This window comes from Chelon labrosus (assembly GCF_963514085.1).
Source record: "Chelon labrosus genome assembly, chromosome: 5".
Lineage (NCBI taxonomy): Eukaryota > Metazoa > Chordata > Actinopteri > Mugiliformes > Mugilidae > Chelon > Chelon labrosus.
Window position 1 is genome coordinate 20,992,813 of NC_140341.1, and position 27,444 is coordinate 21,020,256.

Here is a 27,444-nt window from a genome sequence, read left to right on the forward strand (position 1 = left end):
AAAGACTATTGATGAAATAAGCACGTTTTGGTATTGTATTGTTAGAAGCATTATTTAACACACAGTCTGTGTGATTGTATTTAGAGGCCAACTTCACGCCTTCTATTAGTGCAAACCCACTTCACAATTCATAAAATTTAACACCATCCAGAACACTTGGAGTGACAGAATAATGAGCATTGATGAGACATAATTAAGATGTAATTTTGGCAAAAAAAAAAAAAAAAAAAAAAAACTAAATGAAACACTAATTAAGAATTCTACACTGGCCCTAACTGGTGGAGCAGAAATAGTATCAGAACTGGGAATGTTCTTGAGGTAGTGATGCATATCAGTTTACTGTAATTAAGTTACTGTAATTTAATGTACTATATCAAAGCTGTCTGTGCCATATCCGATTTGTATTGTAAGGCTAATTTTAACCATCACGTCAGTCTAGAAGTAGGTTTATGCACAACTGAAAAAAATCTAATCAAATCAAATCGCATTATAACAAAAACATTTTGAGCATGTCTGAGCCGGAAAATGGCGTGATTGGTGGAGAGAATGCAAAAGAAACAGATAAAAGAATGATGAAAGTGAATAAAGTGTTTTCATGATCCAGAGAAACAAAAACTAGCGGCTGTGGGAACAGAGGAGGAAACTGTGAACTACCTCGAAGTAACACATGAAACTTACACTTAAAATCATTTTCGTCATGTTTTTCCCCACTGTTTGAGGTTTTGCTGGTGTTTTTTCAGTGACGTCAATGACGAGGCATCCTATCCCCCTATAAATAGTTGTTTAAGGGTAGCTGATGGAAACTGGAATTCATTTGGATTTCTGATTGTTTCTAATTTTGGTTAAAAGGTACAGTTTGGTTAAAAGGTACACTGAATATACATATTTAATGTACCGAAGTTGTATTTACAGTCAATTAATGAGGAATCAATTAAAGGCTTGGTGCATGTTCCGAGACTTGCTTCTGCAGAGACTTAGCGTTTAAACTTTTCTAAGGATAATTTAATTTGAACTGCCTTTTATTTTGGGTCACACGACTGAATGTACACATTTGGTCAGCATTACAACTGAAGACAGAACCACTAGTCAGTCTTCCCCACCAAACATCAAGCGAACAGGCCACAGAGATATTAACATTTACACAAGAGGCAATAAGTATGTTACTTTAAATCTAAAAAATATTACTTTGTTTTTCAAACATCAACACAACGAATAGGCTGGGTATTGGTTTAGTGTGATTCTTGGAATTGATTCTTGGAATTAGTCTGAGACAAATGACAAAATATGGAGTATTATATTTTTCCATTAATCCATATTTTTGTGAATGCAGTGTGGTAGATAAGAAAATGACTCAGAGATGAATTAAACTGTGTCACTTCATGACTAGAATACTCCACTAGAGCAGATTAGATGCAGTCCAGCATCACCAGACAAATGCACAAATGCAAATTAGTCTGGAACCTCTTAGTTAATTTTGTGCTTTACAAGGGTTTTTTTTAAATGGGCGCAGACCAATTAGAGAGATGTACAACCAATCGGAGAAAATGTACCACACTAAAATATCACACATTCAAGCTGAGATTTTTTTTATTTATTTCATTTAAGAGTTATTTGTGATTTAACAGCACCCTCTTGCAAGACCTGGTGACACTTCCTTTCAAAAAATTATAAAGTGTTGTTGTGTTGTGTTTGCTATAGAGAAGGAATGCTGCATTAGTCCCAACTTTTGCAGCAATAGGATGAAATTACAGCAATCCTTTACAGTCATTTATATACCTGAATGCAGACATGTTATAATATAGCTATTAATATTAAATGCCGCACCATTTCCAGCTGTTCTTGCAGGGCCCTTCAAGCATTGATTGAAGGCTGTCTTCAGGACCTGGTTGCCAATCAAATGGGCAGAAAATGTTCTGATAATTCTAATAAGGATAACACTTCTGACAGCACCCACTTAGGAGACCAGTAAGTAAGTTAGGTTTTCCAGTGTTGGCAATTTTGGTTAAAATCTATGCTACATTTGGACACCATAGTTACATTAGTGCTGTCAATTAGAAATGAATTAAAGTGTTTTGTGTTAGAGCATCTGTAGTGCCTTGATGGCAGTACTAGGAACAAAAATTCTCTTTGAAAGGAAGTGGGGCCAGATGAATTCTGACAGAGCAAATAAAATGAGAGCTCTAGTCTGACTTGGTTCGCTTTGATCAGCCTGCTTCCCATTCATTTTAACTTGTTTGTGGCACATTATTTTGTTTCCATTAGAATGCAATACTTAGCATCATGCTAACTGAGTACACTGATGATCTGAAGCCAAGTATAGTTGATACTGAGTTTTCAATATTACCAAACATGCTACTTTAATAGAAATATATTTAAAGTTATGCAAAAGAAAAGCACAGTATCCATATCTGAAGGCTGGGCACGGAATTTGAATATTTTTATACAGATTCAATGAAAAACAAGATTTGGTATTTTCATTCTCACTCTTAGAAACTAAACATCGGACTCACTGAAAAAAAAACATACCATATTAGCAGAACATTTTTTCAAGGTGTTGTGAGTCTTGACAGCCTTACTGTGTCAACAGCATTTTCCCTCATCTGCCAGGTCTCTCTTTGTGTCCCAGCACAGCATCGTAGATCTTTCCGGTGCGGCAGTGCTGGATGTTGGTGAAGCCGGCAGCGGCCAGCAGGACAGCATACTGAGCGTCTGTCCTCTCTCTGCCCTCCGTCTGCACCAACATGTTCAGGGAGTAGAGCTGAACTGTCAGCGGGCCAGAACCGTCCTCATTGAGCAGGGCCTCCACCAGCAACACAGCACCTCCTGCAGCAGGGAACAGGGGAACAGCTTGTCAGTTTCTTTCCCTCATTCTCTGACTTATTTTAACAAGAGTGCAGGCAAAGCTTATTTAGCTGGTGAGAGTTTTACTAACATAACCGCAACAGGTCTCTCATTATGTAGTCGGTTAAATGTTGCATAGCTCCACTGTACATCAAAAGCACATGCTCTACTTATCAACTAAAGTAGATAGGGCAGAGTATTTTAGTTACTTCGTTGAATCCGTTTCAGGTCTTATATTACAATTCATCAAGACAGTGGGTAAATAAAAAGGTGATGCATAGATAGCAATAATAATGTTTCAGACTTTACTGATGAGCACTACTGGTAAAGCTTCTGAGGACTGTGACCCAAAAAGGCGACAGTTGTTTTTTCCAGTGACCAACCCTCAGTGAGGGTCTGTGGTCCTAGTTTTTCCAGTGTGTCCCTCAACGTTGGCACTAGTCTCCTCATGTCTTCAGCATATTCAGCAATTGTAGTCTTTGAGGTGTATGGAAGTGCAAGTTTTTGGTCCAGATACAGCGAACGTGAGGTGACGTCAAATCAGCCTTTATTGCCATTTGTTCTTTCATGCTGGCTTGGGGTGTCCATGCCTTCATAGACCATTGTTAACAGCCCAGCTATTACTTAACAAACTCTGCTCTTTTTAATGTTATTAGTTTTTTCTTGCTATAAAACGGAAAATGTCAGCTGTGAGAAAACTTCAGAATACAGTACACTTTGGCACATCTCAGATATGTAACATTGGCTCATTTTCCTGAACAAACTTCTGTTTCATTTGTTCGATTGGGTTCTCTTTGTCTACTCTTGGGACTTGAGTGAAGGTCCACTGATGTTTTAGATATTTTTATGTAGAAATCCTGAAGGGCATGATGTGGCACTGTGTATGGAAAAACAGGCTATATTTGCTCTCCAGAAAAACTGGGCTTCCCTACTTTTTTTTTTATCTCTTGGTTTCTTTTTCCTTCTCCTTTTGAACTATGTACTGTCTGTTCTCTGATAGTGTCTGCTGCTTGTGTGTGTGTGTGTGTGTGTGTGTGTGCCTGACTTTGATCAAAGTCAGAAGGACAGATTTTTCTGGGATCAGCTGCTTTGTGGGATACAATCTGCCAGCTCATTTCCAGCAGAAGTGAAAAAAGTTTTCATCCATTACACAAACACAGACGCGCATACACACAAACAGACCTGGTTTGCAGGCTTGATAGATTCTACGCAGTAGCTCTATGCAGCGTTCGTCTGTCCAGTCGTGGAGGATTCTGGCAAGAATATAGAGGTCAGCATCTGGCAGAGGGTCTTTGAAGAAGTCCCCTGAAACACACACACACACACAACTGTAACGAATTCTTGAGAAATTGCCATATTCCAGTGAGCCAACACCATTGGAAGAGTTGCTGTGATTGTAAACTCTGTACATCATTAATGTTTGCTGGGTCAAGACTCTCAAAACGGAGTGAATCGACAACCGTTCCCCCAGAGTTCGAAGCTAGACTTAAGGCGTACAGGCGGATGCTGAGGTGGGAGTGATGCATCTGAAATGTTGTCTATAACTGAATTCAAAAGTAGCTTTTAGAAGAGCAGTATGCACAGAAGAAGAATGGGTCTGGCACTAATGGCTTAAACCCATCACCATGATTAAAAAAAAGAGCCTGTTAGATGTGCTCTGTGACAGACTGGCGTCCTGTTCAGGGTGTACCCCGCCTCTCACCCAACAACCGCCGTGACCCTCTAAGTGGTATCAGATAATGGATGGATGGATAATGGTGTTGGATATGTGTTGCAGCGAGAGGGTTGTGTCACTCGAGGACCTGAGTTGGGCTGCCTTAACTAGTTTGCAATCTTCTCTTTATTTCATTTAATCATTACATGTAATTATTAATTATTCTGACAAGCCTTTAAGTAATAAGACATGACCCGATTAGTGGTTTACATTCTCAAACATAATTACAACAAAGGGATGATGGCTGCTGTAATCAAATGATGTCAAATACGTTTGACCTAATGCATGATTACAGCATCATTTCAGCTCCTTTCAAACATTCAGTGGTGATGATATTGGCCGAAATAAGTTATTTGTGGATTATGGTTTCAAATGGTTTATTCAGCTAGACAGTCACTACGCCATGGCTTTAATATCAGCACAGCTGCTTAATGTATAAACAGTGACTGTGTCTTTGCTGTCCATTGTGACAGCATTCACAATCATTTGTGTTGAGAAACAAACCACATAAAGGCTCTTAAAATGCAACGTTAGAGCACCCATTGTGTTGAACACCATCATGGCTATAAAAACAGCAGGAGAGGCAGGAACTGATTTAGACTATTTTCAAGATTGCCAACAGATGTGACCTTTTTTTCCTCGACATTAAATTCTGTGTTGGAGACGTGATACAAAGAAAAAACGTGAGGTATAAACTGATAGGTTTGTACACGATGTGCCCAGCCCTGAAGCAGCAGTTCAGTATGGGAATGTGAGAATGACACTCGTCAAGCTGACAGCATCAAGAGAGTGTTATACTTCTTCTGTTTTCAGATCAGTTGTATGTTATTTTCAGACACACAGCAATGGTAGGTAGCAAAGTTAATCTTAATAAATACTGAGGAATGATGTTCAAGTCCTTCGGTAAAAACAAAGAGGGCAGAGAAAATGCTATGAATTGTTCCTCCAAAATTTAAAAACTCAGCTTGATTGCAGCTATTGTTATGTTGTGATTTTTAAAGAAAGACAAAGAATAAAGCCGAGATATTCGTTAAAAGCATAAAATGCAACCATTTCCAAAAAAATAAATTAATTAATAGACTCACTTATACACTGGTTTATCTGCAGACTACCCCATTTGCCTTTACATTCTTCTACTTTTGCTGTTTTTGTGATGTTTCTGAGCTAAGACTTTGGGAAGTGGGCACGTAGCAGCCATTCAATGAGTCAATGGGGGGGCAGGGGGCAAGTTTGAATCTTCTGTTTATAACAGTGACCGATAAAATCTACCAATCTTGGGAAAAGACCCCATAAACAGTCAACATTAAATACTTTGTTGCCCCCAGTCTTTTGGGTCCTTAATGACTTACATCTACAGTTAAAGATCACAAACATAGAGTTATAAAAAGACAGTTTGTGCAAATGTTCCTCAAACAGAAACAAATGTGACTGTGGGCTTTTAGGGAGTTTAGGGGATTGAGTTAAAATAAACTACAGTGCTCATGTTAATGTGGGAACACGGCATCCAGTGTAATCATATCATTTGCTAATGTGGACACGTTTTTGGACAAGAGTAGAGGTTTAGAGCACAGGCGAATTTACTGTGTTTGGCTTTGGCTACACAGTACATGCTCAAAGGAGTAATTGGTTGTGAATTTTTGTCTTTTCATGACAATGACAAAAAAAACATCACCAGAGCCTTCAATTTCCTCGACCGGGTATGTGCCAGTTTTGACAAACCCCACTCTCTATTTATGTAATTTATGCACATTTAGATCTGATTGCAGTGAAGGGAGAAAGAAGTTAATAATAATACTTATTACTATGTGTAAATACAAAAGCTCAGATAAGGTATCCAAATACAGATTGCATGTTAATATTCAATACGCAATGGACACTCTTTCACGAAAAAGGAATACTGCAGCATAATGGATACCAATCAGCTCTGAGAGGATTCATTACAGTCCTTTTATTCTCTGTGTGTGTTATGACATAGTGTCTGTCTCACACCTGAAATGATTTACGCTCTTTCTGTTTTTGATTATGTGCATGTATGTGTGTAAAAGGCAAAGGGTCTTGGCAGTGTACAATTATAAACGTCAAGTGATTTCTCACACTTGTAATGATGTTACCTTCATGGAAGCTTATCCTCTGGTCAGACTCACTGACAAAGTGTTCCCTCGACGTACGCACCACCTTGGGGAGGTCAAAGATCGTCACAGTGCATTCTGGGTAGGCCGACGTGCACTGCTTGGCTAATGCTCCACTGCAGCCTGCAGAGAGAGAGAGAGAGAGAGAGAGAGAGAGAGAGAGAGAGAGAGAGAGAGAGAGAGAGAGAGACAGAGAGAGAGACAGAGAGAGAGAGAGAGAGAATTAAAACAAATACACAAACTTCATTAATAATGGAGTGCATCTCTCACACAGTCATATGAATGGAACAGATGCTTACAGGTATTTATTTGCATGATTTATATTCAGTTGTGAGAAGTGGCTTTGGGTATACAGCCCATCTAACATTCATGCCAATAAAGCAGAATGAATTGAACTGAATGTAGAGAGACAAATGCCTTATATAGAACCAGACAGCAGAGTTGCTGTCCAGAACTGAAGAATCAATTCTTTGTATAAAAACTAACATATACGATTCAATTTGATCGTTATCTGGCCAAAACTGATTTCATACATTTGAATTTAAATGGTGATATTTGAATGCATTTGACTTGACGCCTTTAGCTGCATGGTTGCCGGGATGGCAATGTCAATCTGCCGAATGAAATATCTCAGCAACTATTGAACGGATTGCTACGAGATACTGTACAAATATTAAATGTACATAGCGTAACAACTGTCTAGCCTTAAGCTAGAGCACCACAAGCAACCCTTACTTCATCATCATCTTCTATACCCGTTTAGTCCTGTTAAGGGTCGCGGGGGTCTGCTGGAGCCTATCCCAGCCGTCATCGGGCGAGAGGCAGGGGTACACCCTGGACAGGTCGCCAGTCCATCGCAGGGCCACACACAGAGACAGACAACCTGCATTCACACTCACATGCACACCTAAGGACAATTTAGAATCACCAATTAACCTAATGAGCATGTCTTTGGATGGTGGGAGGAAGCCGGAGTACCTGGAGAGAACCCACGCAGACACAGGGAGAACATGCAAACTCCACACAGAAAGGCCAGCCGGCCCATGGATTCGAACCGGTGACCTTCTTGCTGTGAGGCATCAGTGCTAACCACCTCGCCACTGTGCCGCCCGCAACCCTTACTTATTCAGTAATATGCCTCAAATAAAATGTCTGTTACCCTCCATTTTATTGGACCCACCATGAGGTAAAATCTTTATTTTGTAAAGACATTTTGACTGTCATAGTTGAGAGAGCACTAGGTATTACTGATGGCTCAGTTATTTTAAGTGCCACAATAAGACATGAAAGCAAACCATAGTGTACACAAGAAGGAACTCTCGTACGTGAAATGCAGACACCTGTGCTTTGTCTGAAAAAGGAGAATGTTTTTGTTTAAAAGTCGTCAGTGAGTGTCTGTGTCTGACTGGCTGAGCAGCTCAGAGAACCAGTGCACAAAAAGAGAAAAGGAAGAAGGCGAAGTGACAAAGTTCAACATACAAACATAAAAGATATTAGCAAATATTCAAAGATCAGCACAATTCAGGAGAGGCAAGCGCTATAACAAATTTGACATATAGACAAATTGTTGCCTAGCTTCCCTAGCTAATTGAAGCATGAATGATGAATACAGACTACTGCCACCTTGTGGTATCAAGAATTATTTCCTTATTTCCTTATATATTTAGAATATATAGTGTGTGCCGGCTAGCCATTGGCTCTAGTCTTTATGGAAGTGCAGTTTCTGGCCCAGACACAGCAGACATGAGGTGACATCACAGTCGACCTTTGTTGTCGATAGAGCATGCTAGCGTGATCAGATGTGCATATAGGCATTTCACATGACAGTCAGAGACCTGTGTGCTGTTGCTCTGCACAACTAACTCATTGTAGGTCAGAGGTCAGAGGAACTGAAGTGAGCGTATGAACACACAAAAACACACAAACACAAACCAGGGCAGAAGTGTGGGTTCAGTGTGAAAACATGAATCTTTCAACTTGATGTGTTGGAAGCATTATTATCATCCTTCATGCTTCATAAAGCAAACTGAATATAAAACGGCGAGAATGAAAGAGAAAGTGACAGATAGTGATAGAGTGAAAAAAGCAATAGATGGGGAGAAAGAGAGAGCTGGATGGAAAAGGTATGAATGGGATGGAGAGAGGCAGTGAGGTGGAATACAGGATCAAAGGATCGCTATTTGACAAAGCTACAAAGCCAGTCGGACTTGGGCCAATGTGTGTGTGAGTGTGTGTGTTTGTGTACGTGCGGGGCAAGCCGTCTAGCCCCGTGGTGCCTTCCTTCTAACATGACCTCTCTCTGCTCTACCAGTCTGTATTCTTACAAAGCATTCTCCTTTTTGACACACACCCACACACACACACACACTCTTTCCCACACACACATCACGCTCTCACATCAAACAGGGGTCAGTGGAGGACAAAAATCAAAGAGCAACAAGGAAGAGCAAAACCAAACACGGCACGCTGTTCAAGACCTCGAGCTAACCTGGCTGCTTCAGTTTGTTAGTGAAATCCTTTGAAGGGTCTGTGATTTTCTGCAACATTGTTTATTTTTTTTTTTACTTGCTTTTATGTTTACTCTGTGAGTACCTAATAAGCATTTACACCAATCCGGCAAAGCATTATGACCGCCTTCCTAATATTGTGTAGGTCTCCCTTGTTCCTCTAAAACAGTTGTGACTCATCAGAGAATGGACATGGGCCTTCTGAGGGTGTCCTGTGGGGTCTGGAAACACAATGCTGTTAGTGGGGGAGTCTGGGTCCTGTGGGTTGAGGGGAGGGGCCTCTGTGGATCCCACAGATACTTGATCAGTTTGGGATCTAGTGAATTTGGAGGCCAGGTCACCTTGTGCTGTTTGTCATGTTTTTTTAGTTGCTCCTAAACTGTTTTTGTGTGTCTGTGTCAGGCTGCATCCTGCTGGGGATGGCTGCTGCCATCAAGGAGTGTCATTGCTATGGGGTGGGGGTGTCTGGTCTGATCTCGGTGGGTGTTTCCCAGCAGAACATTGTATTGTCACAAGATGGTTACGTACTTCTTCTGTCAGTGGTCATAATGTTATGTCTGATCAGTGTATTTCTACATATGTGCAAATCTACAGTAGTATATGTTTATTTTTGTTTCATAAAACTCACTAGCTTTAACTGCATAGAGATATGTAAGAAGTGTATTCATTAGTAGTGTGTCAGCAACTGGATATCAGAGACTACCTGTTCAAGGAGGAGGATGGGGACAATGGAGAGTACTAGTCAGCCTGTGCGGACAGCTGAGAGATATCAGGTCTGGGACTTGGACGAGTTTAAAACACAGTGAAGATTTCTGCAGAGAAGGTCTTATAAAACACATCACTGAGATACATCACGACAAGTGTTCATAGAAGTGGATCCATACTACAGAACTAAACTTGCTTCATATAGTTTGAGTCATTAGTCATTAATAGGCATAGCATACTTATTTGTCACCGGAGTACCATTTTAATCTAAAATTAACATTCAAATGCCAACTAAATGTTGATTAAATATTTCTACCGTTACACAGAATCAAACAGCCAGAAAATAAACAACTCTCAGCTTGATAATATGTCAGCTGAGATTTCTGAGGCCCCTAAAATGTGTTTACATCAGTAATGTAGTCATTAAGAAGCAGATGTAAAAACAAAAAACAATCTGATCATGGATCATGTTTTTCCACCACTTCACCTATAAAATACACAAGCAAGATGAAGCATGTGAAAAAACAATCAGCTTCAAAATGTAAAGTCAGAATAGGTTATTGTAACCTTTAAGTTGATAATTCTTTTTTTTTTTAAAGAAAACATACCAATGAAAAATGTCACATTAAAATAAATAGATGAAGTGCCTACACACGGAAACAGTGACGGACAGGTGGACAGGCGGAAAGGCGGACAGACGGACAGATCGACAGATAGAAAATAGTGAGTTCCTGAGCAGCAGGTGTGCTCAGACACAACAGATGCTGTGTGAGAGAGAAACTCTACATGGGATGCTGCAGTCACACCCTTCAGACTCCTTCTGTTCACATACACACACTTCTGAGTGATGCAGCCTCATGCATAAGTATGAACACATAACCTCATGCTGGGAGAGTCAGAGAGGAGTGGGAACAGACACTGAAACTGTCCTGGCTGTCTGTGTGCACACACAAGTGTGTGTGTGTGTGTGTGTGTGTGTGTGTGTGTGTGGTGTGTGTGTGTGTGTGTGTGTGTGTGTGCAAGAGAGACAGAAGAGAGAATTAGTGGCTTCACAGCTCCCCTGTGTGGTCAGCTGAGGTGTTACATGCAGCAGGTGGCCAGATGTGGGTGGTATACAGTAAGCTGCTCACTGTTTCGTAGCCTGAATGAGCCTGCAGTTGTAGTTTTTTGAATCAACAGAATAGAACTGGAGTCTGTCCAATACCTCTCACATCTAGCACATCTCCACATCTAACCAGATTTCACAGAGGGGACTCTTCAAAGTTACCAATACTAGCTTTTCCTTGTTGATATTTTGGTGTATAATGATGTAATTATCATTGAGCGTGGTCTTATCAGTGAACGACTACACATTTATCCTTAGAGATAATAGCTTCAAATTGTTTATTAGTCCTAAGTTATGATTTATAATCCATCGCAATGTTCAGCTCTTTGTTCAACTTGTAAGCCAGGAAAAAAGAGATTTTGAACAATATCTTTAGGAGCAAAGCTCCCGTGTAAAGGCATTTTTTAGCATTATATGAAAACTCTTCAACAGATTAATTTTTCGCCTTTATATTCCTTTCCGTGCTTTCTATTTGATCCTGCTGCATTGTCGACGTGTTTATCTGCTTTTCTTTAGAGGTCCATTCATCGCGGAGTTCACATTGTGTTTGTTCCGTCTTTTTTCTCCGTGACACATTTTAATCAGAGCACCATTCACTCTAAGTGTAAAGTGTTTTGTAAGGAACCTGTTCTTCAAAGAGGTTTTTATAAATAAATCGGATTTGATAAGCCAGCGCACACGAGTTGAAGTCACAAAGCCACCTCTTCTTAAGTATCCTAAGAAGACAGACTTGGCTGTGTGTGACATCTTGTTTCATATTCAGAGGATTCACACTCTTCAACCAGTCTGTTGAACAAAAGATGGAGCTAAATGTTTGTCCTTATTTACCGGCAGATGAACATTGCTTGTCTGCCAGGAACTTGGCAAAAATGTGGTGATAGGGCTCAAATCGTATAAAAAAATACTAGATACAAACTAAAGTCACGTGTTACAGTCATTATCTGGTAAGGAGAAGAGTTCAACAGACCGTTGTCTCTCTGTAAACTCTGATTATGTTTTCACCGTTGAGGAGCACACAGTTCTTAATGACATCTTCCCGTTTCAGCTTCTAAACAAATGCATTAGCGTAATGCACTGATAAACATAAACGTTACCCATTATTCTGACAACAGTCGGTCTGAAATACAATCAGAAAAATGGTTTCTCTTTGCAACTGTGGCCTTGAGAAATTTGTGTAGAAGTGAATTCAAAAAAATATATTATTTAGCCTTTCTCAACCAGGAAGTCAACTGAGAAAAAAAATAAAAAATCAACAACTTTGCCCAGAAAGAAATAAAGGACTAATGATTTTAACGTGAAAGGAAGGTGTAGAAGTGGAGTTGGATTTTTGGAGCAACTTCAAAACGTCAGCTGTTTCTTGACGACCCTCACAAAGGGTTTAAGCTGAAACATATACTGTAGATCTATAAAAGTCGTCCCATATTCTAAAGGTGCTATTGGATTTTTGAAAAGAAAAGAAAAGAAAATAGCATGAAATTAGCATGAAACAACATTAAGACTAGTATGGGACAAAAAATGATAAAAATAAATAAATAATTTCAAGACTATTATCTGCCAAAACAGGTGAGCCACCAGTGGCAGGGGGATCCATGAGGTCAAGTTTCATGTACCAAAATATTTTTTAACAATTTAGTGACCGTATCAAAGAATTTCACAAAAAGGTATTGATCTTACATCTCAATAATCTGTCTTCTTGCTAATTTCTCTAGCAAAACACAGTTTTAAATTCAATGTTTCATATGTGTATTTATGTACTACGTGTATTTTCGTTACAGATGCACTATAATGTGAGTCTTTCAAATCTCTGGCAAAACAACAAGAGAAACTCTAGGTATGTGTGCAGATCCAGGTGTGTGTGTGTTGCAAAGACTGACTAATATACTGAAAGTCATTAACTCACAGAAGTTGAGGGTGGCATCTTATATAAAGGTCACAGTTGATTGTGTGTGTTCTACCTTTTTGTGCGCACATACATCTTGTATAAATACGTGTGTGGCTGAGCCAGCTGTCTCTCCGTTAACACGTGATTAATGACCGTGAACCCACAACCTTATGGAAATAAGATAAACACACTCGCGAAACTTACCTCCAAGGTCACAGATGACTTTGAAAGGTGAAAGGTCAAAGGCCGTGACCACATCTCTACCGCAGATGTTCCAGATAGAGTTCATTAGCTGCATAAATTTCACCATCTCCTCATCAGACCTACACGCACACAACGAAAAGAACACTTACTTTTATTACGGCCCCCCTTTCATCTATGCAAAAGTCTCTTTATCGTTTTCTGCAAGCTGTCCCCTAAGGGTCAGCTCGCTAACACAAACACATCCACACATGGTGGCTGCTGTCATATTCAAAGTTTCTCCCTGTGGCGACACCACGGTGTGCGTGTGGGTGCACGAGACAGGGTGCTGCAGAACACAAGAGCCTGTGGTGACTGCTGCTGCTCTGAGGAATCTCCACCTCATCAACCAGAACTCAGCCCTGCCGAGAGGGATGCTCATAAACACACAAACACCCTCCGCTCCGTAACACCAGGATTTTACTCATCCAAACGATGCTGTAGCACAGCGATCGGTCGTCCGATATGCAAGGCAACTTCAGATGACACGGTGACCTCCAGAAGAACTTTGAAAGTGACTCACTGCTGGCTTCAGACTCTGATTGCATTGGATGTGAAAAGATAAAATGACTGTGAGGCCAAACAGCGGACTGTCAACTTTAATTTGAAAAAAGCATTTTAGGCACTCGATATTGAATGCACCCCCAGCTTCAGACCTTTTGTGCCCATGAGGGAGGACATTTACTTGCACGATATCTCATCCTGTCTTCAATTATATAAAGGAGAAGGTGCTTACCCTGGTTATCCTTGTCCTTGTATACATCATTAGAACTTGTGGTTTATGATCCGTCTGCCCTCTGCACAGACATGTCTTATGTCCTTAACGTCCCCGCAGGTCCCTGTCACATCTGTGCTTCTCTGAGTTATAGCTAATGTTTGTCTTGATGCTTCGCCCGCTACATGCTCCCACCACTAAAAGAAGAGTGACCGGACATGTTTCAAATGTGACCCACTTTATATGGGTTTGTGCTTTCAGCTCTGCCAGCATGTTGATATTTACATGATTTATCACTGCTACGATATACTGGTACTCTGTTGGTTGAGGCAAAGCCAGCAGGGCAGAAAATCTAATTGAGGACAGTGGTGGTGAGACACCTTCAGGAACTTGTTGCAGAAAAGAACAATCCAGATAAAAACTGTCACAGTCCATGTGTACACTGCTGTCTGCCACACTGATTAAAACCGTTAACTACAGAGTATAAAATGTTCACATAGAAAGTATAGAAACAAACCATGGAGTTATAAGAAGACAAACAAAAGTGAAAACATGAAATAAATGAATAAACTAATATAGTGTAAATATGAATAAAAAACAGGAACACAACAATAAAACACCATACAACAGTATAAAAACTGGAAAAGGAAGAGATGACATCAATTCAAAGCTATAGGAATGGCTAGTAACAAGTGATTTAAAAGAAGTCATTGACTCTGCGAGGGTGGGTCGTTCCAAATCCGGGAGGCACTGTTGACAAAAATACTGCCGCCTTCAGATTTAAGCCTTGGCTTTGGAAAACCCAGAAGGGTCCCAGTTGAAGATCGAAGGCCCCGGACCAACGAGGTCAAAGTCTCTGTCATGTCAAACCTAAATGTGCTTTACAAGTGATCAGTTAAATCTTACAGTCAGTTCTAAATTGAACAGTTAGTAGATTGGAAGAGGTCAGGATTGAGGTGATGTGAAGTTGCCTTTTATTGTGCTATTAGATTTACTTTTATTAACGCATGCCTTGCTTGTATCATGAGAAAAAAAACCCACTAACGAGCAAATAATTATAAATAGTTTTAAAAACAGGTTTTACAACTAGAATAAAAGTGTTCTATAATAGGAAATGCTCTTTAGAAACATGCTGGGGGACAAGTGGCCATTCAGATGTGATACTCGCCCTGTAATAATTACACATAAGAGCAGCTCATTAAGCAGTCAGCAGCCTATACTACTCCCACAGAGTATTAATTTCTCTATTTCCCATTTAATTTGATCACAATACCAAATAGTGACTGCATCTACTTATTATCTAACTCCTCTCTATGCCATCATTTCTAAATGTAGAACTTATATTTAGATTAAACTGTGCAAACCCATGTGTCTGTGTGTGTGCGAAATCTCTAAATATTTCTAGATCCACTCTCTCTCGCCACTTAACTCTCCAAATCTTTGCTGCTTTCCCAAGTATGAGAACTCAAGCCGTGCACGGGACTTGGGTGTAAATTATTCAGGTGCAGCACATGACTGTTAAAAGGCGATGAGTAAACAGGAGTCTGAGTCATCCCTCCAGCTTTGAGTCATGCTGCTCCTGCTGCACAGCTCCAGGAATGCAGTGAATGACTTCGGTGGTTGTCCCCCCCCCCTTGCTAATTTGCCCACAGTATTCACAGAGGAAATCAGCGGGGACAAACAACTGCTTCTCCATGTCAAATCAATTGTGTGCAGGAGATGAAGGAGTTTTTTTATTTTATTTTATTTTATTTTTTTCATTTTAGATCAATTGAAGCTGAACTGGGAATTTGTGTATTGCGCTGTGTGCGTGGTTCGTATTTTGAATATTCATCTTTTGTTTAATGAGCCGGTTGCTGTTTTATCATCATCTGCTTTTGCAAAAAGATATGAGAACAAAAAAAAAAGAACAGAAATACAGCAATTTATTCATGAGTCTCAAAGAGCCAGCAACATAAAAAGTAACGTTGTGTGAGATACCATTCTTCAAAGAGTACAACAGCTCAGAATTCACCAAACTATATCTAGTTCTATACTGCATGTTTCTTCTGCAGTGTCATGTGCTCAGGTTCTCTGCACTGAAAATGGGCTAACTTTGGTATATTAGGCAACATTTCATTGTTCTGACATAAAATAATAATTCTGCCTTCTTGTCCAGATCCACTTCCATCACATTACAATGCTTTTGCAAATCATATCGTGATCAGAACAAGATATTTCCTATGTTTCAGTTTGGACACATCCTGGTTATTTGGGTCTGGCTGTGTTCTAAAGTAGGGGGCCTCGGGCCGGCTGATCAGAGTCTGTTAGCAAAGAAAGTGCGAATCTATGAGCGCGTGACCCCTGAAAACTGCTGAACAGCAGATCAGTGAAGCGTTAAAACTGTGGGCACAAGATACTATAAACACACCAGACCTCAAGGACAATGGCGGATGTATTCCCTCTCTCTCTCTCTCACTGCCTAGAGCTTCCTCACATCACTGCTCCCCCCCCCCCCCCCCTTCTCTCTCTCTCTATCTCACACACACGCACAGACATTTCCTGCCTCCTAATGAATCCCACAAGTCAGTTTTTTAGGACGGAGAAGAAAAAAGTGACAGACAGGCTTAGGATGGAGAGACAAGAACAGAATCTAAATGAGCAGGAACATGTGTTTCATCCGTGTGTGTATGTGTCTGTGTGTGACTTCAACACAAAGAAAGCCTCTTACCTGTAGAGGGCTTGAAACAGGTCTTTAGAGCTGACTCCAAAAGCCTTTTCATACTGGTTTCTTCCCTCTCTGGGAGATGGAAAAGACAAAGAAATAAGTGTATGTATACTATATATTTATATATAACTTATATTTCACTTGTTATATGTATGATATTAGCATATAATAAGAGATCTAAGTATTGAGTTTGTCACTGTTTAACATCTGCTTCATTTTTTTTTTTTTAGAGATCCTCTTTACTCCAATGTCTTTTTTCAGTTTCGCTCACAGATGGGACTTCACTTGTCAGCCACAGTAAATCCATTCACGTTGCCTGAGAGCTGCCTGCTGTCCTTCCTCAAACATAACAATGAGACTGAAATCCATCTCGAGAGAATGTTCAAACAGAGAAAGGAAATCCATGTGCAGTTCTAAAAGAAAACATTGCTGTGTAGGATTTGGCTCTCTCTTCACTCTCCTTAATGCTCTTTAACAAAACAATCGTACAAGCATCTGGATATCACAAAGCTAACTTTATAAATCCAACTTATCAATGAAAAGTCATTGAGTCAATGAAAAGTTCGAGCCATTTCTCAAAGAACAATGATCAGGTTTCATTCTCAGTTGTTAATATGTGTAGTTTCTTAGTGTTTGTAGTCAAAGTCAAAAAGATTTTAATGATGACAGGAATTGCTCTACATGTTATGTAGGTGTTGTAGAGCTAATTAAAGTTTGAATTAAAAAAACTTATTAACAGTGTTGGATTTTGAAAATAAATTACTTACTGCTTCAGTCACCCAAAAGGGAAAAAAGTAATGACTTGCAGATGTAAAAATAATGAGCTACAAAACTTCACTAAGTGCATGTCAAGTAGCGTGTCAAGTGCTGGTTTGAACATTAAAAAATGTATTCGTTTCTGAAATGTTTTCAAACTAACTTTCCAGGATGGTGGCTCTCGGCATGAATGTTGCATAAACTCTTTCTAGCATGAAATGTGTCCAAACCGCTTGGATAGATGTGGCCACGCTCCGTGTGCACTGACCTGACGGCATCGGTCAGATAGTGCCAGCAGAGGTAGATGGTCCTGGAGCTGTACTGGATGGACTGGTGGAGAGACAAAGGACTGGAGCGGGTGAGGTAGACACTGGCCTGCTCTGTGTTACTGTAAACCACTGAAACAGGTGGCAGGAGAGAAGAAGATGACTTGAATGAATGAGTGCAGGGGACAGTTTGACAATCAGTGTTTCAAACCACAGTTTACAAACATCTTTGTACTTTTAAATCCTTGAACTGTAACAGCTTTAAACAGATCATCTTCATTTGTCATGTCTGGTGCGTGTGCTGACCTCGTCCGTCGTCCTGGCGTGTTTTGAGCAGCTGCAGGCCCGTGCAGGCAGCCAGCAGCCTCTGGGTGCCGTCCAGACTGGCGCCCACGGCCTCACTGATCTCCTCTGCAGACAGAGGGTGCTCTGCACCCGATAATACGTCAAACACACCCAGCTCGCAGGATGTGAACAAAGTCTAGATCAGACAGTGGAGACAGAGTAGAGATTAAGAGGCTAGAGCAGAATGTAGTAGAGCACATAGACTTGAAATTACTACCCTTATTACATTCTATCAGCAAAATCACATATTTAGGACAGACTGTGCAGAGTAATAGATGACTCACATCACATGATATATTAATTATACTCCTAATTCAAAGATGAAAAGTGATTTAAGGCAGTATAGTTTGCCTTATATATCTATTATTTTATGAGGTCTGTGGCTTGACAGAAACTAAATATCCAACAAGAATTATGCGACCCACCAGTCTGACAGAAAGACACTGAGCACATACTCAAAGAAAAACCAAAGCTAAAAACAACCGGACATGTTAGAGTTATCTTGAAGACATTACACCACTCATCCAAGTGACTTCTTCAGTCATAGATGAAGAAGAGATGAAGAAGAGAAGAAGCCACTTGGAGAAGTGGTAAAAGATCTTTTTTTTGGATTTAAGACATTTTGATGTGTTATGCCAAATCTGTGTTCTGTGTTAAAATGTAGCACCAATTCCCTTCACTGGCCTTTGTTTGCTCCTGCAATAATATTTTTTTCAGTTGCCTGATGAGCTTTATCATTCAACATGTTGTACGTGTTATATACAATAATCATGTCAGCAAATCAAAAGCAAGCTGTGGTTAAAAATCACCTGTAGTCTCTTGACTCGTCTCAAATACACCACAGCAAATGAAAAAAGTTTAAAATTACAGTTCTGGAGTCCATAACCCTCAAGCTGAAGATGGGAAACCGTGTGAGCAACTTTAGACTGAGTGTGTGTGTGTGTGTGTTACCTTAGAGATAAGGAAGCCCTCCATATATTCCAATATTTTTCTGGGGTACGTGTCTCCAGCAGGTGCCCCCTCAGTTGAACCCATCTCTTGACGTTCAGCCATGGCCACAGCTCAGACTTGTCTCCCTGAAAGTGTTTCTCCAAGCTCTTAAACCTGTAAAACCGAATTTTCCCTGCAAATCTATCACTTCAGCAGGTGTTTGCGTGAACAACGGTAAAGACAGAAGTAGAGAAAGTGCCCACCCAGCAGCAGTGAGAGTAGCAGTGGGCTAAGCTGATTAGAGCCAGATAACCCAGATTAGAGAGCAGGCTCAGTCTTTTAGACAAAGAAACAACTCTGTGGAAACACTGCTGCCTTGTTCATTATCACTCACCCATTGCATTCTCAAACCAGACCTGCTTTCCAGCAAAGTTTTTATGACCCCTAAATGGAATCAACAGTGTGGGACGAGCAAACCTTTGAGGGAATCTAATGAAAGATATGCTCGCCTTCTCTAATTAGGTTTGATACTAATGGTAGTATCAGACTTAATGATGCAGTCTGTCACGTCACATGCCTTGATGAGATTACACACACTAATCAGTTTGACTATTAATTATTCAGTCACACAGTTCATTATACAAGTAGTGCACGGACCCAATACACTGTAGATTAATACAGGGTTTCAATTTCATGGATAAGAGTGGCGCAAAACACACTGTTAAAGCAGAAAATAAAATGGGCGGTATTACAAACATTTTAACAAAAGAAAACAGTGCTTTAAAAAAAAGATCCCAGCTTTGATTTTTATTTTAACCAACTTGAAGCATATGCCATGACATGCTCTAGTAGTGGATCGTGAACAAATACAGAACAAATGAGCTTTTCCGTGGCAAGTACAGGTGACAATGAAGCGTCAACAAGAGTGGGGTCGACGTGCCCCAAGCTCAGTTTCAGCTACAAGAACGAAAGCTGATAAGAAAGAAAGCAAATCACTGCAACATCCATTTTTACTACAACTGTTGTACTGCTTGACTTGAATCTCAAAAGCTGGTTTCCTAAAGACTTAATGTTGTCACAGACATAAACACCACAGTCTTCAGATCCATCACTCTTAACCTGGAGTCACAAATGACCAAAAAAATAAAAAAATAAAAAATTGTCTGTATGCACCTTTACGAGTTTGAATATCAAGTCGTCACATAACGCATGCTTTTGAACATTTCTTCCAAACACTCAATAAAAATAAAAGTTATTCTTTGTCAACTAAAACTGTGATCATCACAAATGCTGATGTTAAGTCACGTCGTCAAGTCCTTTGCTGTTGAATTCAGTCGCGTGTCGGTCTGAGACTTTATCAGAGAAAAAAGCCAATACTGGCACAGTATTTCAAGAAACAACTAGGCAGCTAACATGGCAACCTTAAAACAGAAGTAAAGTAATTAAAGTCTGTGGAAACTTCACATTTGTAATGCAGCAGTAGCCATTCATTATAGGCCAGTAGTCTTCTTAAGTCCTCCACAACTATAGCAGCCATACTGTACAGATCAGACACTCGTCAGAAGAGCTTTCTGCATGAGCAAGCATTAGAATTCAAAGTACACCTTTAATTCAGATTTTTCCTGTCAACTTCCAATATAATGAATATAATTAATAACTTTGGACCAAATTTGAATACACTGCTAGATTTTTTTCTTCCTCATTCTTAGAGAAATGTGGCAGACCAAACACTGATACATCTGTCACACTTGGGAAAGAATATCATTCTAGTGAAACCAAAAAGGACAGCTGGTATTTTATGTAAAGTATTTGTGTGAAAACAGTGAAAACACACAGATTCTACTGGGGGGATGTAGCTATAGAATCAGGTGCAACAACTTCCACGGTTCAAGTATGTGGTTTGAACCGATTTTGTGAAATTAACTTTTCATATGAAATGTTTAAATCTGAGATTTTTTTTGTTTGTTTTATGTCAAGCAGCCACTTGGTATATACTGTATATCAGTCAGTGAAATTATTATACTGATGAGTTTAACGTCGCCTGGAGTGGCTCCTATCCCTGCTGTGGCTGTGTTTCCTGTAACTTCGACTGTAGTGACTGTGACTCCTCCGGTCTCGACTTTTATCACTGCTCCTTGAGCTGCCTCTGCTCCCTCTGCCATGTCTACGTCTGTGGCTCTTCTCTCTGCTGTAACTCCTCCCGCTGCTGCTCCGGCTCCTATCTCTGCTGGAGCTGGTGCTCCTGCTGCAGTGGCTGTGGCTGCGCCTCCTGCTGCCGTGGTGACTGGGGCTCCTCCTTCGGCGGCTGGAACTCCTTCTCCTCCTGCTCTGAGAGCGTCTCCTCCTCTTTCCCTGACTGTGTGATTGCCTGTCTCTTTGTGAGTGGCCCCTTGCTCGCTCCCTACTGTTCCTGCTCCTAACTACCTCTTCTCTTCTTCCGTCTCTGTCTTTTTTCCTGTCCTCCCCTCCCCTCCTCTCCTCTCTGGTTTTATTTCTTCCCAAACTTTGGGAGTGCGTGCTAGATCTGGCTACTTCTTTTTCTTTGCCGTCAACTGCCTTCACACCATTCAACTGACCCGGGACCCCCAGCATCATCACATCCCCAGGATCAGAGGTCTCATCACTCATTACGGGGCCAGTCGGGTCCTGTGCGCCTGCAGGTCCTGTAGTTTTCCCGCTGCTCTTCTTCAACATGTTGCAAACTAGTTTCTCCCTGAGCTCCTTCTCTCTACGTTGGAGCTCCAGTGCTCGCTCCTTCTCCAGCTCCACCCTCCGCAGCTCCTCCTCTTGTTCGCGTCGGCAGGCCTCCAGCTGCTGAAGACGGGCTAATTCTTCCTTTTGACGAGCCTGCTCCTGCCTCTCCTGCTCCTCACGTTCAGCCCTCTCTTTCTCCTGCTGCTGCTGCTTCAGAGCCTGAGGAGAAGGAGAACACACGGAAAAAGAGAAGAGAAACTATAAGGATGAAAAAAATATGCCATGTGGAATGCAAGCCCGATGTTTGTGTTTCTAAATAAATGTGTCCCAGGACCATGGTTACCCAAATCCATTTCAAGACAGTCATAACAAAAAGTTCTAACATCCGAGTGAATGGGAAACAACATTACAGTGTCAGCAACTTAAATTTTTGGTGTCATGTTTTGTGTATTTCATAGTTTGTGGTTTCATAACAGGTTCAACGGCAGACTAATTCTTGATATCTTTAAACTAAACATACTGTTCTTCTTAGAGCCGGATTTACGGTCCTGCATCAGATCCGCACCCAACACAAAAGCCTGACATGCTTCTCCTCAGAAATTTTACTACATGTCACAGTGACGCTGACCACAACTACTGTGATTGGTGCAAAATGCATTTCCTCATCCAAGTCTATGAGTGACTGGACAAGCACAGAAAACTCCCTAACTCCCTATTTCTGCCTCATACACACCATCTCTATTTACTGCATTGCAGGGATTTCAGCAAAAGGAATTGTTCAAGCTTTAGTAGCTTCAACATGAGCTGCTCAGTAACTTACGTACTGTGTTTTGTGTCTAAATAGTTGTTAAGCTACAGAAGTTGCCTACGGTGTCTTTGGTTAAAATGCTCAGCTAAGATCAGAAAGCGCAGTGTGGACTGTGGTTCAGCTGCATACCTTAGCCCTAGCCAGCAGCTCAGCAATGAGTCGTATTGATTCCAGGTTGCGCTGAGCCAGCAGCAGCCTCCTCTCTTCCATGGCGATCTTCATCTGCAGCTTCTTCTGCTCCTCCTCCTGCTGCCGCCTCACCTTCTTTAGATTCTTCCTCTCCTCCCTCTCTCGCAGCTTCTGCTCTCGCTTCCGCAATTTCTCCTCCTTCTTCCTTTCCTTCTCCTCCTCTTCGTGTTCCTTCTGTTTCCTGAACAAATGGTTAAAATCCTCATCTTATTACTGTTCACTTTTTTTTGTCATTTTAATTTAAAAAAAAAGTTTAACACCTGCTATTTTAATGTAGTGGAAGCAGACAGGTGTGAAGGAGAGTAAACTTCACAGACAGGTAACATATTAACAACGTTTAACACACAAGAGTCTGACAACAGGGTAGCTAAACTTAGGGTAGCTAAACTTAAACTCAGAGACTTCTGTGGTCCTTGTTTTTCATTTTCCATTTCATCTTCAATCATACCTCTCTTCCTCCCGGCGCCGCTCCTCCTCTTCCTTTTCTCGCCGTTTCTGCTCTTCTCTCTGCCTCTCCAGCTCCTGTAACTTCAGCCTCTCCTGACTCCTCCTCTTCAGGGCCAACTCACTAAGGTGCTTGCTGGTGTCAAAGGTCACCTAAGGAAAATTCATTCATGCACATCATATCAAGTGACTTGCTTCTATTTAAGAGCAGAATCTTTTTGTGAGACGATAAAAACTGAACTATTGCGGTAGCTAGATTCTCAAAATATATTTATTCCCTTCAGACTGTATAAACTGTCTGAATAAATGTTGTTTACCCCAATGCCTGAGTTAAAAAAAGACAGTAATATGATATGCAAGACAGATAAAACAGTTCGTGTTCAGGTAAGTGCTTGTGAGATTTAACAATATCTCTTTGTATCAAACCGGCAGAAGAAGTTTTTTCACAGACTCTTCTCTAATCTAACCCTCATTTGGATTCCACAGCTTTATTCTGTGGATTAAGAGACCCTGCTCTCTCTACCTTCATTACCTTGGAAATAATGATGATGCGCCTTCAGTTCTCATTCCGGTAAAAGGTCTTAAAGCTGCTTTGTGACTCTGGACAGAACAATCTCATTGCTAAATTGCAGACAACCACAATATCTCTCTAGCAGTCGTAATGCACTGGTGGCCTCACACACAAAAAGAGAGGCATCTCTGTTATGCCCTTAGCAGTAGTTTAGACCAAAAACTGCAGAGGTGTGCATATCTGGGGGGTACTGGCGCCAGAAAGAAAATTAAACATTATTTAAGAATGGCAGATTCAATCAGATGCAATCACCTCATAGTGGTTTATAATACTACGTGGAAGTACTTCAGAGTTGTAGAAAGACCGGGACAATCCTTTTAGCCCTAGGATTCACAACTTGAATCTATAAAGTAGAAATACAGCTTTCATGGCATATTACCTTATCAATGCAAGAGTCTCACTGAAATTAAACTGAAAAGAAACACAAGTTCTACTACTTGCTGTTAGCCTAACTGGAGAAGGAAGTGTCTTTACTGCCTGAACCATTTCAGTTTGTACTGCTAAGTTTCTCTCTCAAGAATAACATTTAAATGCTCTGCTTCCTCCTTTACAACTTTTGTAACCTGCTGTACCTTGATGTTGCAGGCAACTGCCTTTCCATCGTCTCCCTTCAGCATTAGCTTCATGCCACGCAGAGTGTCCATCGCTTTTGTGAAACCACAGTATTCCTGATACTGGACATAACCTTCAAAGTTCAGATGCCCCCCAAAGCTGAATGTGCTGAAGTTCTTGTCGAGCATCTCCTCTCTATATGGGTCCAGCATGGGGATGTCAACATTTCGCACCTAAAATCAATAGTAAAAGTTATTTTTCAATGGTCAATTATTTAATATTACTAATACTTTGAAAATTAAAGACAGATAATGAAATATAAATTCATAAATGTTATTTTAAATGTGGAAAAACAGAAATATGAACCACCTTGCCAAATGCCTGAAAAACAGCAATGAGGACCTCTTCTGAGGGTCGGTCTGGGTACGGACTGTCCTTCTGGCTAAACCAGCGGCATGGTAGGCCTTCCAGGTGAATAGTGTCAGGCCTCTCTCCTGGAAGAGTCTCATTCATGTCCTTGGCATCACGGAAAAAGGAATCCCAGTCATGTCGTGTAGGGAAGTCAACCTTATTTTCTACAGCACGTACCTGAGGAAAGAGAGGCACATAAATACACTCAGTTGCCAAAATGTATGTCCAGTATGGTTTAAATAATATCTAGTGCATGCTGGAAGGTGTTGCTTTCATGTTTTGGTCATTTTAGTAGCCGAGATGAGACACGGAAATCTCCCTGTTTTTACGTAACTATGTCAACGCATGTGGCAGAACTAGTGAGCAGATAAAATATGAATTCATAGATCATTTGTGTCATAGTTCTCACTGTCAAAAAAAGTGAGACCACAAACCAGCTTCATCAGCTTTAATGGCAAACTGCAGTCATCAAATTGACCACATATCAACAAAGTACAGCTGCCACAATACCATGTAAACCCTACCTTTAGTACGTCAGTAAATCCACTTAGTTTGATGGTCTTCCCATCGAGACGGGCCAACAGGCTCTTGACCACTGTCTTGTTTTCCACCTCGCCCTCAAAGCGGATGAAGTCCATAGTGCTCTTGGATATTCGCAGGGCTGAAAACTGCTCGGGGACCACCATGGCCTTTACCCTCTCCATTACCTCCCAGTTTGAGATGCTCTTGCCTGGCAGTTTGAGCTGGGGCAAACCCACGCTGACTGTCATTTTGGCAATGGGCTTTAGGTACAGGTTGTACTCAGCGGAGAGGCACACTGCCTCTGCAGTGTCATGGACGATGGTGGTCATTGTTGCAGAGGGAGCTGGAGAAAAGAATAGTTGGAGAAACATCAACGACTCTCATCTGCCCTTAATGCTTAAAAGGGTGGTTTACAAAATAAAATTCTATGTTGCAGGGTTATACTGTTTATCACTATGACCTCATGCTCAGTGCTTCAGAAGTGTTTAAATGCCAACACCACCCCTTTTAAATTTGAAATACAGACGGCATTTTTTATGTTTACAAATGTTAACCTTTCTACAGATTTACATTGGTTGCATTACAATAATGCTATCTGAGGCACTAACAGGGCTGTGTAGACATGCCAGTTGTGCATATGATAAACAATGTCGATAGCCGAAATGTTACCAAATTATAATTTTATGCTAACGCGTAAAAGCTGCTGCCTTTAATGTTTAAAGTTTTTAGCGTAAATGTAGTATTAGCTTGAAGCTGACGCTAAAGCTAGCGTTAGTTCCAAAAAATGCACAACTGAAGGCTGTAAAATGAATGAAATGTCAAGCTAGATAACATAAACATTACATAGAAATGTTGCACAAAATATGCGTTACTACGTGACAACTGTTTTGTTTCGTAACAACAGCCAACGGTATTGTTATGCCTAGCCAGGTGCTAGCTAGTTAGCTTCAAGTGTTCAGTTACTCTGACGCTTCAGCCTTTAAAAAGCATCCGAGAGATTTTACAAAACGTTATGCTAACATGACGGAAGAATTACTCCAAACCCACCTGACATCGATAAGCCTCTGGCAAACAAAATAGCAGCAACTTTATTGTAATATTTTACTGGGAACCAAACAAACACAGAGGACTAAAACAATCAACATCCATTACTAAATGGCTAACTGCAGGTCACTTCCGCATGCAGTGAACTTTGACCTCAGAAAGAACCAACGTGTAACACCTAGGGTAAAAACACCATTGGCGTTATTTCATAACAGCGACACCACGTGGAACGATGTGGAGAAACACGAACGATTCATCAAACATTTTTCATTATCAATGAGAAAAATGATCCCTTATTCCAGCAAAGCGGTTCCTGTAAAGTTATTTACATAAATAAAATACAACATAAACTGTATTTGCCCTATTTAGTATGGCACATGTAAATAAATCACATATGTCTGGTTCAACCATTTGGTTTTAGAGTCACATAATTAATGAAATATTGATAGAAGAAGATTGATAACTGTATGAAGTGTAAACCTGAGGACTCTGCATCTGACATTTGACTCAGATCATTTGTATAAAATCTTTTTCTTTAAAAAAACACCCACATTAAATTAGATTCATCGTTGTAAGACAATCAAAAATACTTTTTATAGATGCTGTAAGTGGCGAAACAAAAAAGAACTCCCTGATGATAGAGCACTTTTGTTTATACAGTCTTGATGCCTGTTTGGCACTGTTATGAATCTCATCATAACTGTGGTAACAGTTTTCTGTCAAAGCGAGAGACGTGGATAGGCTGGGCATGGATTAATCAGACAGAGAAGGCCCCCCGGGCAAAAAAGTTGGCACGGTTTCCCTGAAAAGATGGCAGTGGAATTTACATAACAGGCATTACTCCCTTCACTGTGCATGTAGGTCAGTAGCTGCAGTCAGACAGGCTCTCTACTGGGTCTTGATCAGCAGTCATCTAATAGATAGGCTGCCTAAGGCTGCCCTGGACTCTGCAGGGCCCGGAAAAGCTCATCACTTCTGACCTCTACAAATCTATTTGGACTCATAGATGACTGAAGGAAAACAGTAATCAGAGTAATAGACTCTGATTTAGGAGAAATTGCATATTTGTGTTAAATAAAGATGGTTTACATGTAATCCTACTTTTATATGGTTGATTATATGTAGTAAACATGAATACCAGAGCCGGATGGGTGACAGAAAAACATCAGTGCCACAAGAGGATTGTCGCAGCTCCAGGCACCGATTATATCACACTCTTTGAAAACATGAAGGCTTAAGAACATTATATAGAATTAAATATATTTATATATAATTCTCCTTCCCTCAGTGACGTGCAGGGCTGTACAATCTCTGCTCACAGGGGAAACATGAAAGCTACATGTCCTCTTTGGCGTCTTATCAGTGAC

At 40.6% G+C, this 27,444-nt stretch overlaps 2 protein-coding genes across 3 annotated transcripts; both read right to left on the minus strand.

Moving 5' to 3' along the window:
- Positions 1-1,808: 1,808 nt before the first annotated feature.
- Positions 1,809-19,437, minus strand: asmt (acetylserotonin O-methyltransferase). The gene is made up of 8 exons (XM_084544206.1): positions 18,864-19,437; positions 17,874-18,048; positions 17,570-17,699; positions 16,549-16,617; positions 13,088-13,206; positions 6,667-6,807; positions 4,024-4,146; positions 1,809-2,823 (listed from the first exon to the last, which is right to left on the minus strand). The coding sequence occupies exons 1-8, from the start codon at positions 18,963-18,965 to the stop codon at positions 2,597-2,599; spliced, it is 1,086 nt and encodes a 361-aa protein (XP_084400332.1). The 5' UTR covers positions 18,966-19,437; the 3' UTR covers positions 1,809-2,596.
- Positions 19,438-19,634: 197 nt separating this feature from the next.
- On the minus strand, positions 19,635-26,378 carry akap17a (A kinase (PRKA) anchor protein 17A). 2 transcript variants are annotated; one of them, XM_084545257.1, is made up of 7 exons: positions 26,081-26,378; positions 25,036-25,376; positions 24,470-24,688; positions 24,121-24,333; positions 22,982-23,130; positions 22,474-22,714; positions 19,635-21,755 (listed from the first exon to the last, which is right to left on the minus strand). In XM_084545257.1, the coding sequence occupies exons 1-7, from the start codon at positions 26,085-26,087 to the stop codon at positions 20,874-20,876; spliced, it is 2,052 nt and encodes a 683-aa protein (XP_084401383.1). In that variant the 5' UTR covers positions 26,088-26,378; the 3' UTR covers positions 19,635-20,873. The 2 variants fall into 2 exon arrangements, with proteins under 2 accessions (XP_084401383.1, XP_084401382.1); XM_084545256.1 differs by having other exon boundaries at positions 25,036-26,378.
- Between the last annotated feature and the right edge of the window lie 1,066 nt (positions 26,379-27,444).